The 14,699-nt window shown below is 39.8% G+C and overlaps 1 protein-coding gene across 1 annotated transcript in view; it reads right to left on the reverse strand.

Moving 5' to 3' along the window:
* Positions 1 to 556: 556 nt before the first annotated feature.
* Fdh (alcohol dehydrogenase class-3 Fdh) overlaps positions 557 to 14,699 on the reverse strand; it is a 56,648-nt gene continuing 42,505 nt past the window's right edge. The window contains 2 exon segments of the mRNA XM_071659281.1: positions 557 to 2,804; positions 10,287 to 10,553. Of these exon segments, the coding sequence (XP_071515382.1) occupies positions 2,638 to 2,804; positions 10,287 to 10,553 (434 nt within the window). The 3' untranslated portion in view covers positions 557 to 2,637.

Here is a 14,699-nt window from a genome sequence, read left to right on the forward strand (position 1 = left end):
CTGTTTCGGGAGACAAGTGGTTAAATATATCCTATATTACCTCATGCTTATATCTGGGGGTTGGGGATTAAGAATGTTTTCCATACATTTCCTGCGTGTTATAGAAGGCGACTAAAAGGGTTATTTTTCTAAGAGAAGGAACAGAGAAGGGGGCCAAGTGAGTAGTTTTCCCTTGTAAGGCTTCGTCATCTTTTCTTGAGCACTACCTCACTGACCCGGGAATTGGCAGATATGTATGACTAAAAATTACTTCATGCTACCAACCACTGGTCTTTGGTACACTAGCACACAGCATAAGCAATGGTTATAACATGACTTACAAATGGCATTAGGGTATAAAACTGGATTGTTTGAGGAATATGGAAAGGAACACTGGATGGTGCTGCCTATATAGCAAGGCAAGAAACAGACAACTACAATTTGAGAATCATAGCCAACACAAGGTACAAAGATGGTACAAAGAAGGAATGGTCTGTGATGATCTTGCATCCAGCGCTGATCATTCCAGAAGTGAAAGCAGAATGCCAACAGGACACTGGTGAATAAAACAAGCTGCAATATTCAAAAGGATTTAATAAGACCTTAACGACAACTTTGCAGAAAATAAAAGCATATAACTTTGCTGACTACTGTTTTGCAGTATTTCATACGGTACTTTGATCTACTTTATCGAAGATAATGGTTTTACCCTAATAACTGACTTTTTGACAAGTTTACCCATTGTTACAGAATGAGACTTCCACATATATGGAACAGCCTTCACATGAAGGTTGATCATTAATTACACCTACTTCCAAAATGAGAGTATTTCTTAAGCATCAAATTTATTCATTAGTCTTCTTAATCATACTATCATGATCAGTGCTGCATTTCCAATCAGATAAGTTTTGCAACACAAGGGATTTATGAATTTGTGAATCCTTAATTCCCAATTTTCAACTGAACATTCAGACAAAAATATCCTGCAGTGAATAACAATCTTACAAGTCTACGAAGCAGTACTGATGGACAAATTCGTCAAGATTCCAAATATGAACTATGATAAATTCCATTACACTGTCCTTTTGGTGCTCTTGATTTAAAACAATGCATTTCCTTAAGGTTGTTGCTGTTACCAATAGCTTACCACCAGTTCACTAAGCATTATTCTTTAACAATTTCCCTCCATATGTGGCCTTCCTTTAACTGTTCCTGGCACTACCTTGCTAACGGAGGAAATGGTGATCAACTATGAAAGAAAAAGATGCAATTTTTCATCCTATCAACATTAAAAGACAAAGCAAAGAGCTATTTAGTCATTACTTAACTAGAATGTCATACAACTTAAATGATACTACACCATCAGCATGATTTATCATTTCATAAGTGCTTACTTACTTTTAATTCTTGATTAAATGGGTACTAAATGTTACATATTTTGTGTATAAATGCATGAATAACCAAGTTGCCCAGTTCTACTTACATAAAATAAAATGAACTATCAAAATCACCTTAAAAAACTAATTGAAAAAATACTTTGGAATATTGTAGTTATAACTAGTGATTTCCATAAAATATCAACCTAAAAGAACATGCATAAAATATATTACATTAAAGGCAGCATCTGAATCATGTCAGACACAAGAATACTGCACCAGAAGAGAGCAAGATAAGCTACCGGGAAAGACTGTAGGCTTTAATCTACCCATCCTGGTGGAAAAAAGCCTGAGGTGCAACCTGAAAACAACTTTTTAATTTCTTAAGGGATAGATGTAGATAGTTCTTGAGAGATGTATTGACAGAGCACCAGAGGATGCAACATGAAAGTAAGAACTTTGTAAATATGGCTGTAAGAAAATACTTTTACAATATAAGAGATAGATGAATGGAACAGATTGACTTAGAACATGGTTAACACAGACAGCATACATAAATTCGAGAGCTTAAAAGATACTACAGTGTGTTCAAGAGTATAAAACTCTCCCCGTACAGTACAAAAAGATAATCACCATAACCCTATGTACGTAGAGAGAGAGAGAGAGAGAGAGAGAGAGAGAGAGAGAGAGAGAGAGAATGGGAGGTTACTCCCAAAATATAAGTATCCAAGGCTTACCCTCCTTACAATGACCTCATCAGTACACCCTTTGGATACACTGATAGTTATTCATCCATAATTATTTTGTTTTACAGTTTTACAAAAAAATCTTTAATTACTATGCTTTACTGTAAAAAAAATTCTTCTTTCATATTATCTTTGTATGTCTGACATTTTATTTCAAAATCGTTTATACTTTATCAAGAGCAAGTGCGTTTTCATTTCTATTTCTAATTTGGTCTCCCTCTTCTCCTTGTCCCCTCCATTTCTGACACATGTATCCTCTTTATAAACCTCTCCTCACCCATTCTCTCCATATGTCGAAACCATTTTAGCACACCCTCTTCAGCTTTTCTACTGGACAATGAATGAAGATACTATACATTGATATACAACCATGTGAATATCTTTTAATCAATATATATTCCCTGATACTTCTTCCCCTGAATATTCTCTCCTTGGAAAATGGCTACAGCCGAAAAGACTCTTGGCTACTATTTCTTATGGACTTCAGGGTGAATCCTGTGATGCATTAAAAAAAAACAGCAACTTCACAACAGGTGTCACTCCATTTGTACAATGGATCGAAGAGCTTTGCCTTGATGCATCAAGTCAAAGGCTTCATTAATTTCTCCCAATGGCTTTGTATATGTTACAAACTCGTCCAACATCAACTTCTTATTCAAGTAATCTTCAACAAGCTTTGGTACCATGTCACGAGACTTCCAACCTAAATATAAAAAGAAATAATACAACATTAATTCCAAATCAACAAAATATTTGACATTTCTTTATAATCATCTCAGACCTTGCAGGGTAATTCCATGTATAATATATTAAACTTAACAAACTAAAGCAAAATTCTTCCTTTGCTAAAAAGTTCTAAGGTCTGGAAGAACAATACAACTAAAAAGTTCTAACCATATCTTATTTGCACAAGACAAAAATGTTTACATACATATTCCTTTCTAAATAATAAAGATTAAAACTAAGCAGTCATTGAAAGATTTACATAACTTTACAAGGAAAATAAAAGTAATGCAACAGTGTTTAAAAGGAAACAGAGTAAAAGTACAGACTTTGCAATGCCCTACAGAACGAGAACAGAAAGTGTACTAAACTATTAATAGAAGAGGTGATAGAATCTAAGTATTTAGGACCTACCTAGGATAAGTCTGGTGATATGGAGGAGAGATTAGTACAAGGTAGAAGTCATTGGGTCCCTTAATATAATAATGAAGGACAGAGCTGTAAATATGTAAGTGAAAAAAAGGATTAAAGAAGAGCATAGCACTACTGACCCTGACCTATGTAGCCAAAACATAAGACATGAAATGAGTCAGAGGTCAAGAATCCAGGCTGTGGAAATTACTATAGGAGAGGACCATGCATTAGGGTTAGACAATGAAAAAAGAAATGAGGAAGTGTATAGCAGGGAATGCAAGGAAAATGAATTGTGTAATGGTAGACTTAGGGTGGTTTGGGCACGTGGAAAGAATGCAAGAAAAGGAGTTTATACGGAGAGCATATGACAGTAAAATCAAAAGGGTTAGTGTGGTTGAAAGATCCCCTTTGACATGAGAAACTGAGTGTAGTATTGGGAGGGAAATGGTTGGAGAATGCCCAGAATGGTGCATGTGAGAGATGCATATAAGGAGAGGGATAAGTGAAGACTCTTTTACCATGACCACCCCCTCAATGGGAGTTCCCAGTGGGAAAAGGTATCAGATACAGATAAACATAGTAATATAAATCAGTAGGGGTTCCATGGAACTACTGTGTAGCCTACACTGCAACAAGGCAACCAAGAGTGAAGTAAAAATGTCAGGGATACTGTTTGGAAAATAATAACATCTTTAACACATTTCACAGCCATTCTTGAAGTTATGAGTCAGGTTAACTTCTATATTATCTATGTATCCATCTAGCTATCTATATCTCTGATGCCTGTTGTCTTCTGAAACTCGCTCAAGGAGGGTAGCCATGAAAACTCTCCTTAACTAGTGAACTCCAGTGCCACTTCTTACCTTCAGTGCCTTACCACTGGCAGAGGAAAAATCTAAGGCAGCGTTTGCAGAGGCTCCTTCCAAATGTTCTCTCTGACTACTACTACTACCTAATGCTCCAACCTACAACTTCTTAATGTTTCTACCTAATACTTCTACTTACTACTTTTATCTAGTGCTTCAACCATTTTGCCAAAAGGCAGGGTTAGCCCATAGCACTTACAACAGAATAATCTAGAGTCACTCAGAATGAGCTGAGTGTTGTCAATTGTTATGTGTGAGAAGGCGAGATCATATGTTTGGGGACAGAATGCCAGCAGTCCACACGCATGACAAAAAAAAGTCAGCTTCCTGGGTCAGAGGAGTGAAATTTGACAACCAATGAAAGGCAGGCTCACTATGCAGTTTTCACTAACCCTCCTGATACCCTGGTGAGTAGTACTGGTAATATACCTCACTGGTCGTTCACTGCCGACCAACTACTACCTCCACACTAAACTTTCTAAAATGGACATGTCTCATGAAAATTCAAGTTATATTAAAGAGTTTGTGCCAACTAATTCTCTAGAAGCTAGAAACTTACTGGAGAAAATATATTCTGACACATGACATGACCCTTGTCAGTTACTAATCCAAGGTGGAACTCCCAACAACAGATGGATGGATATCATGTGACAAAGTAATCCTTATTGGTTTGTCATGCTAGAAAGGTGATGGATAAATGATAATACAGCTCTTGACTGTTCATTTCAGGAGGTCACTTCTTACAGGGAAAGTTTAAGACAAAGTTTACCAAAATAACACTGATGTTCAAACAAAGGTGTTACTTGGAACATTTGTGTTGCCTAAACTGTAGCACTATCATTGGGAATGAATTAAGAATGGGAGGAAATACAGTTCAGAAAGTACCAATAAAATCTATATGAAGTTCCACAGACTAAGGTGGAATTTCCAAATTGTGAATCAGATTAATCTTCTGGTTAAACTTTAAAAAAGGACATAACTTGAGCAAAATCCAAGTAAGGGGCCTCATACAATTAAAAAAAATCTGAATGTTGGAAATCAACTGAAGTACAAAGTAAGATGGATTTGTTCTGACCCTTTCAGTTCCAGTCAAATGCACCTTCCAACAACAGATGAATGGATGGATTATGACCAATAAAGCAATTCCTAGTCATCTGCCATGCAACACATGCCAAAAATTGCTCAATCAACAAAGTTCAATGAATGAAGATGCTATCTACCAACAACTAAGGGAAGGTTTCTGCAGAAGATAAAGCATATGAAATGTCATTAAGACACTTATGCCTCAAGCATGGAGTTTTGTAATCCCCTAATAAATGTCATCTTATTATGACCTTCAACCCCTGACCTCCATAACAGAAATAAAGAACATTATAAGGTGCATGTGACAAGTTTGGTAAAGATCCATTAGCTAAGTCTCCAAAAACTGTGAACATAACCATTTACCAGCATATAACAGATTTAAGATGTCATTTCTAAAAAGTAGTCTCCCACAGATGACACGTTCTTAGCACTATTTGAAATAATATAAGAAAACGAACATACTAGTCATTTATCCACAGCAACACATATCTATTTAAACTTTGGCAAACTACTCAGACTTTAATTCTTTATGAACTGCTGCCTTTCAATCCATGAGTGTACCTAGCAGTCCAGCATGTGATCTTCCTTCACACGAAATTCCTGTGCTTGGAGATTGTCTTCCTCTACTATATTTAATATCACTCCTTATGGTCACTGACATGTATAAGTATGACAGCAGGCTTTGCCATCTGAATCATGTATATAATTATTTTCTGACTGTGAATTAAGCCAGGACCCTAGTTGGTGCAAGATATCTTCTTCCCACCAAGGTTATCTCTGGGTAAATAAGCCTCGTTGATACTTGATATTTCTAGGTGTGACAAGTGGCCTCTATACATGCCTTTAGTCAGTAAAGCATGCATGGGATCCTTGAAACCCCCCAGGACAGAAAAATTAGGACTACAATTATTTGGAAGTCCATCTACAACAGGCACCAATATCTGTTGTGGGAATCATCCCAAATGTTAATTACACATGACAAACAATGACCTCTGAAAACAAATCAGATAAAGTTCTGACCTTGCTAATGCAGGAAATTACATTCATGAAAAAAGAAATAATTGTGATAATTATGGTAAATGTTTGGTAACATTCTATATCAACTCAAAAGATATTGGCTGTACAAGCACGCAGTGGCAATTCAGTTCACATAGCCTTGTGTTACATCGCCATTCCACAAGGACTCTGTAGTAGCCATGGTTCAGATCTCATAAACATCCACTCATCATGTCCACAGAGAGTGCATAAAAATCAGCTGCATTTTAGTGCACAAGAACAGATAACTTTGGATCCCCAATACGAAACCATTTTCAAAAGTAAACCTCCGTACCAGTGGTATGGCACAGTTCCACATATATTGACCCAGTCTCCACACATCATCTTCCAATATAAAGACATCCTGGCCTTAACCACAGACACACGACCTTGAAAACTTAAAGTAGTGAAGAACAAAAGTGAAGAACTTTTTTTTTTATAGAGACTGACATGGCATGAGCAAAATATGCCCCAGTCAGAGCCCATCAAGGGTGAAAAAAATAAGGTGAAAGGAAAAAGAAACTTTAAATACAAGTGGGCTCCATGTGAGTTTAGAAACTTGACTATTAAAGGCAGAAAGGCTATACGAGGAAGGAAAGACAAAAGGAGAAAGAGAATTCCCAAGCTTAGCTGTTAACCATGTCTGGTTGTTTAATTTGTTTATGGATGGGGTTGTTAGGGAGGTGAATGCAAGAGTTTTGGAAAGAGGGGCAAGTATGAAGTCTGTTGTGGATGAGAGAGCTTGGGAAGTGAGTCAGTTGTTGTTCGCTGATGATACAGCGCTGGTGGCTGATTCATGTGAGAAACTGCAGAAGCTTGGTGACTGAGTTTGGTAAAGTGTGTGAAAGAAGAAAGTTAATAAATGTGAATAAGAGCAAGGTTATTAGGTACAGTAGGGTTGAGGGTAAAGTCACTTGGGAGGTAAGTTTGAATGGAGAAAAACTGGAAGAAGTAAAGTGTTTTAGATATCTGGGAGTGGATCTGGCAGCGGATGGAACCATGGAAGGGGAAGTGAATCATAGGGTGGGGGAGGGGGTGAAAATCCTGGGAGCCTTGAAGACTGTGTGGAAGTCGAGAACATTATGTCGGATAGCAAAAATGGGTATGTTTGAAGGAATAGTGGTTCCAACAATGTTACATGGTTGCGAGGCATGGGCTATGGATAGAGTTGTGCGCAGGAGGGTGGATGTGCTGGAAATGAGATGTTTTGAGGACAATGTGTGGTGTGAGGTGGTTTGATCGAGTAAGTAATGTAAGGGTGAGAGAGATGTGTGGAAATAAAAAGAGCATGGTTGAGAGAGCAGAAGAGGGTGTTTTGAATGGTTTGGGCACATGGAGAGAATGAGTGAGGAAAGATTGACCAAGAGGATATATGCGTCGGAGGTGGAGGGAACGAGGAGAAGTGGGAGACCAAATTGGAGGTGGAAAGATGGAGTGAAAAAGATTTTGAATGATCGGGGCCTGAACATGCAGGAGGGTGAAAGGCAGGCAAGAAATAAGAGTGAATTGGATCGATGTGGTATACTGGGGTTGACGTGCTGTCAGTGGATTGAATCAGGGCATGTGAAGCGTCTGGGGTAAACCATGGAAAGTTGTGTGGGGCCTGGATGTGGAAAGGGAGCTGTGGTTTCGGGCATTATTGCATGACAGCTGGAGACTGAGTGTGAACGAATGGGGCCTTTGTTGTCTTTTCCTAGCGGTACCTCGCACACATGAGGGGGGAGGGGGATGGTATTCCATGTGTGGCGAGGTGGCGATGGGAATGAATAAAGGCAGACAGTGTGAATTGTGTGCAAGGGTATATAGGTATGTGTCTGTGTGTGTATATATATGTGTACATTGAGATGTATAGGTATGTATATTTGCGTGTGTGGACATGTATGTATATACATGTGTATTGGGGTGGGTTGGGCCATTTCTTTCGTCTGTTTCCTTGCGCTACCTCACAAATGCGGGAGAGTGACAAAGCAAAATAAATATAAATAAAATAAATAAATAAATAAGCTGTTAAAGAAGTAAATGTATCAAAGGTAAATTCTTAAGTGGTCAGTCTCCACACACAAACCATGGGAAGCAGCAGCCAGCAGAATGCCTTGGGTTCCAAGCCTTGGGGGCAGACCCACATGCAGACAGCTCACAAAAGAAGAGGCCAAAATAAAGAGAGCACCAACATCACTGGAGGATACATGAGATGGCTGGCTTTTGATTACATTCTGATTAATAAATAAATGGAGGAAGAGCCATCTTAGAAGACTGAGCAGTAATTTCACCTGTACCTCTGGTACAGCTCAGGTTCATATCCGATAATCTAGTGAAAATTAAGAACATGAAAATTTGGTGGTACAGCATGCAATAAGTGAATATCTTCAGAAGTCTTGCAACCTTGAACAGTGACCAATCCAACTTCACAAGCCCAAAAATGTACACACTGTAAAAGTCTGGTCTAGTCCTCCAGTCATGAGATATCATATACACAGGCATTCAGTAGTATTTCAGTACACAAAACCTCATGATCTTGATCTCATGTCCCCAAACCTTGAAGCAATCAAAATAAGACTTTTTATACTTTCTTTGGTAAACAATTGGCTCATAACAACACATTCAGTTGTTACACAGCAATTCAGTTGCACTGTAGTACAAAAGACTTTGTGATCATGACACTTGACCCTATGAACCTTGCAAGAGATATTGTATACACATGTGGACAGAGGTTCACCCCATATGCCTCTATATTGCAGCAGAGGGAACAGCAAAGTATCTTATTTAGGTAAACAAAATCATGCAATTAAGTGATGAATTATGCATATACTCTATATCACTATTTACAAAAGCTTCAAAAAGCAAGTGAGGAATTTCTTATGTAATCTATATCAATACAAAATCTTCAAACATCATTTTACACTACAGGTTGTACCTCCCTAATCTGGTGCTCTGTGGTCTGGTATGTTTTGAATCTGCCACCAGGGCAGTGCTGTTAGCAGCACTAAGATGCCACAATCTGTTTATAATGCAGCCGAGCTAATCAACAGTCCTGTTAATTTATTTTCAATTTTTTGCTGACAATGAAAGCCAGAAAAGTTTAAAGTTTCAGAAAACTTTGAAAGGTGCCAGGAGTACAGAATTAGACAGTCCACTTAAAAGTGGTTTCAGCTCCCATGTAATGAGGGTGTAAAAGTTTTGGGGAGATGTTTATCGAGCAGGCCAAAGTTTTTTCATAGAGAACTAAAGCTAAATTATGACTGTGAATATTCGCAAGGATGGTTACACAAGTTTAAGTGGAAACATGGAATTTCAGTATACAGTGAGTGCAATGAAAAGCATAGTGCTGACTTGGAAGCTGGTAGTGTAAGGTCATATTAAAAGAATCTATCAAAACTCCAATTCTCTATTAAACAACCAACAGTAATATGTACAGGGCGAGAGAGAGTGTATGAATCAGCTGCCTGACTGGGACTGACGCAGAGTGAGCTGGCTGCCTTGACAATAACAGTAAAACAACAATAACAACAAGAGTTGATCAAAGCCAACTAACAACCTATGGTTGTTCATTACATTAACTACTCATCACAAAGCTGCAACGAAGTTTGTGGATGAATTTGCACAGTTAGTGGCAGTGGAAAACTTAGTCCCAGAATAAGTGTATAATGCTGACAAATCTGCCTAACGACGCCGTATGCCATGAAAAACCTTTGTCCCAAGATATTGTGGAGTCTCCATCTGGGGGAACTTTTAATGTAATCTGACGTAACAATAAATACCTTGTTTGTAAGCATTAATGGTTGTAATATTTCCTGTTTTAAGTTTTGCACTACTTTTGATAACAGCAATATGTACCTGGATTGAGCTAGCAAAACTAGAGGTCAAGCATATATTTACACTGGAAGTACCCTGAGGGGTCAATTTCTGTGGTCCAGCAATGGCCACGTTCCAAGGTTGCCATATTAAAGAGGTTCAACCTGCACTATCAAGATGTCTAACATAACAAGGTAATTCTAGCAGAGACATATTTCCTAGCAAATGAGCAATAGGTACCCAAAAGTATAAAATGTTCAACATAATCTTACCTCCAAAGGCTGTTCCTTTCCACACTCTTCCAGTCACCAACTGGAAAGGCCTGGTAGAGATTTCCTTGCCAGCAGCTGCAACTCCAATTATCACACTCTCACCCCATCCCTTGTGGCAAGCTTCCAAAGCAGCACGCATGACATTTACATTTCCAATACACTCAAATGTATAGTCACATCCACCATCAGTCATGTTGACAAGAACCTCCTGAATAGGACTAGTATGATCATTTGGGTTCACAAATTCAGTGCATCCAAAGGGCCTTGCTGAAAAATAAGAAATGAATATAAAATATGAGATGAGATATGAAAGGGTTTGACAACACACATCTCATTTTCTAGATGCAAAGACACAGGCAAATAAGGCCCTAATCAAGACTATCCCATCAAGGAATAAGTTTGTCAATTTTTTTTTTTTTTTTTTTTTTTTTTTTTTTTTTTTTTTTATACTTTGTCGCTGTTTCCCGCGTTTGCGAGGTAGCGCAAGGAAACAGACGAAAGAAATTCCCCAACCCCCCCCCATACACATGTACATACACACGTCCACACACACAAATATACATACCTACACAGCTTTCCATGGTTTACCCCGGACGCTTCACATGCCTTGATTCAATCCACTGACAGCACGTCAACCCCTGTATACCACATCGCTCCAATTCACTCTATTCCTTGCCCTCCTTTCACCCTCCTGCATGTTCAGGCCCCGATCACACAAAATCTTTTTCACTCCATCTTTCCACCTCCAATTTGGTCTCCCTCTTCTCCTCGTTCCCTCCACCTCCGACACATATATCCTCTTGGTCAATCTTTCCTCACTCATTCTCTCCATGTGCCCAAACCATTTTAAAACACCCTCTTCTGCTCTCTCAACCACGCTCTTTTTATTTCCACACATCTCTCTTACCCTTACGTTACTTACTCGATCAAACCACCTCACACCACACATTGTCCTCAAACATCTCATTTCCAGCACATCCATCCTCCTGCGCACAACTCTATCCATAGCCCATGCCTCGCAACCATACAACATTGTTGGAACTACTATTCCTTCAAACATACCCATTTTTGCTTTCCGGGATAATGTTCTCGACTTCCACACATTTTTCAAGGCTCCCAAAATTTTCGCCCCCTCCCCCACCCTATGATCCACTTCCGCTTCCATGGTTCCATCCGCTGACAGATCCACTCCCAGATATCTAAAACACTTCACTTCCTCCAGTTTTTCACCATTCAAACTCACCTCCCAATTGACTTGACCCTCAACCCTACTGTACCTAATAACCTTGCTCTTATTCACATTTACTCTTAACTTTCTTCTTCCACACACTTTACCAAACTCCGTCACCAGCTTCTGCAGTTTCTCACATGAATCCGCCACCAGCGCTGTATCATCAGCGAACAACAACTGACTCACTTCCCAAGCTCTCTCATCCCCAACAGACTTCATACATGCCCCTCTTTCCAAGGCTCTTGCATTTACCTCCCTAACAACCCCATCCATAAACAAATTAAACAACCATGGAGACATCACACACCCCTGCCGCAAGTATTCCTGGGAAATCATATGGGAGGGTATTGATTGAGAGGATGCAGGCATGTAGAGAGCATCATATGGGGAAAAGCAGCACGGTATCAGAAGTGGTAGAGGGTGTGTGGTTCAGGAGCTTGCTTTGAAGAACGTCTGTGAGAAATAAGAAAAAAGATGCCTTTGTAACATTTATAAATCTGAAGATGGTATATGATAGGGTTGATAGAGATGCTTTGTGGAAGCACATAAGAGTATATGGTGTGGGAGGTAATCTGCTAGAAGGGGTGAAAACTTTTTACCAATGATGTAAGGCATGTGTATGAGTAGGGAAGAGAGGAGAGTGATTGGTTCCCACAGGTCGGTCGGTCTGCAGCAGGGGTGTGTGATGTCCCCATGGCTGTTTAATTTGTTTATGGATGGGGTGGTTAAGAAGGTAAATGCAAGAGTTTTGGAGAGAGGGGCGAGTATGTAGTCTGTTGGGGATGAAAGAGTCTGGGAAGTGAGTCAGCTGTTTGCCAATGATACAGCTCTGGAGGTTGATCAAGTAAAAATCTGCAGAAGTTGGTGACTGAGTTTAGAAAAGTATGTGAAAGGAGAAAGTTGAGAGAAAATCTGAACAGGAGGAAGGTTATTAGGTTCAGTAGGGTTGAGGGACAACTTAACTGGGATGAAAGTGTGAATGGAGAGAAATTGGAGAAAGTGAAGTGTTTTAGATATCTGGGAGTAGACCTAGCAGCAAATGGAACCATACCATGGAAGTGGAAGCAAGTCACAGGGTGGGAGAGGGGGAAAAGGTTTAGGAAGCAATGAAGAGTGTGTGGAAGAGAATGTTGTCTCGGAGAGCAAAAATGGGTATGCTTGAAGGAATAGTAATTCTAACGATATCATGTGGTTGCAAAGCACGGTTTATAGATAGGGTTGTACCAAGGAGGGTAGATGTGTTGGAAATGAAGTGTTTGAGGACAATGTGTGGTGTGAGGTGGTTTGATCGAATAAGCAATGAAAGGGTAAGAGAGATGTGTGGAAATAAAAAGAGTGTGGATAAGAGAGCAGAGGAGGTAGTGTTGAAATGGTTTGGACATACATAGAGAATGAGCTAGGAGAAATTGACAAAGAGGATATATGTGTCAGAGGTGGAGGGAACAAAGAGAAATGGGAGACCAAATTAGAGGTGGAAAGATGGAGTGAGAAAGATTTTGAGCAATCAGGGCCTGAACATACAGGAGGTTGAGAAGCATGCAAGGATGAAGCGAACTGGAACGATGCATAAAACCAGGGTTGACGTGCTATCAATGGACTGAACCAGGGTATGTGAAACATCTGGGTTGAACAATGGAAAGATCTATGGGGCCTGGATGTGGATAGGGAGCTGTGGTTTCAGTGCATTACCCATGACAGAGACAATGTGTACGAACGTGGCCTTTTTGTCCGTATTCCTGGAGCTAACTTGTTGAGGGTTGTGATGCTGTTTCCAGTGGGATGGGGTGGTGCCAGGAATGGATGAAGGCAAGCAAGTATGAATATGTAAGTGTGTATATGTCTGTGTATGTATATATATGGAGGAAGTAAAGTGTTTTAGATATCTGGGAGTGGATCTGGCAGTGGATGGAACCATGGAAGCGGAAGTGAATCATAGGGTGGGTGAGGGGGCGAAAATCCTGGGAGCCTTGAAGAATGTTTGGAAGTCGAGAACATTTTCTCGGAAAGCAAAAATGAGTATGTTTGAAGGAATAGTGGTTCCAACAATGTTGTATGGCTGCGAGGCGTGGGCTATGGATAGAGTTGTGCGTAGGAGGGTGGATGTGCTGGAAATGAGATGTTTGAGGACAATATGTGGTGTGAGGTGGTTTGATCGAGTAAGTAATGTAAGGGTAAGAGAGATGTGTGGAAATAAAATGAGCATGGTTTAGAGAGCAGAAGAGGGTGTTTTGAAATGGTTTGGGCACATGGAGAGAATGAATGAGGAAAGATTGACCAAGAAGATATATGTGTTGGAGGTGGAGGGAACGAGGAGAAGTGGGAGACCAAATTGGAGGTGGAAAGATGGAGTGAAAAAGATTTTGAGTGATCGGGGCCTGAACATGCAGGAGGGTGAAAGGCGGGCAAGAAATAGAGTGAACTGGATCGATGTGGTATACCTGTGTCGACGTGCTGTCAATGGATTGAATCAGGGCATGTGAAGGATCTGGGGTAAACCATGGAAAGTTCTGTGGGGCCTGGATGTGGAAAGGGAGCTGTGGTTTCAGGCATTATTACATGACAGCTAGAGACTGAGTGTGAACGAATGGGGCCTTTGTTGTCTTTTCCTAGCGCTACCTCGCACACGAGGGGGGAGGGGGATGTTATTCCATGTGTGGCGAGGTGGCGATGGGAATAAATAAAGGCAGACACTATGAATTATGTACATGTGTATATATGTATATGTCTGTGTGTGTATATATATGTGTACATTGAGATGTATAGGTATGTATATTTGCGGGTGTGGATGTGTATGTATATACATGTGTATGGGGGTGGGTTGGGCCATTTCTTTCGTCTGTTTCCTTGCGCTACCTCGCAAACACGGGAGACAGCAACAAAGCAAAATAAAATAAAAATATATAAATGTATATATGTATGTATATGTAGTACTACAGGAAACAGGAGTGGTGGGAGTATGTGATAGAGTGTAAGAAAGTAAACTCTAGATTGATATGGGTAAAACCCAAAGTGGATGGAGAGAGATGGGTGATTATTGGTGCCTATGCACCTGGGCATGAGATGAAAGATCATGAGAGGCAAGTGTTTTGGGAGCAGCTGAGTGAGGGTGTTAGTAGTTTTGATGTGCGAGACCGGGTTGTAGTGATTTGAATCCAAAGGTGAGTAATGTGGCAGTTGAGGAA

This window comes from Panulirus ornatus, chromosome 68 (genome assembly GCF_036320965.1).
Source record: "Panulirus ornatus isolate Po-2019 chromosome 68, ASM3632096v1, whole genome shotgun sequence".
In the NCBI taxonomy this organism is placed as follows: domain Eukaryota; kingdom Metazoa; phylum Arthropoda; class Malacostraca; order Decapoda; family Palinuridae; genus Panulirus; species Panulirus ornatus.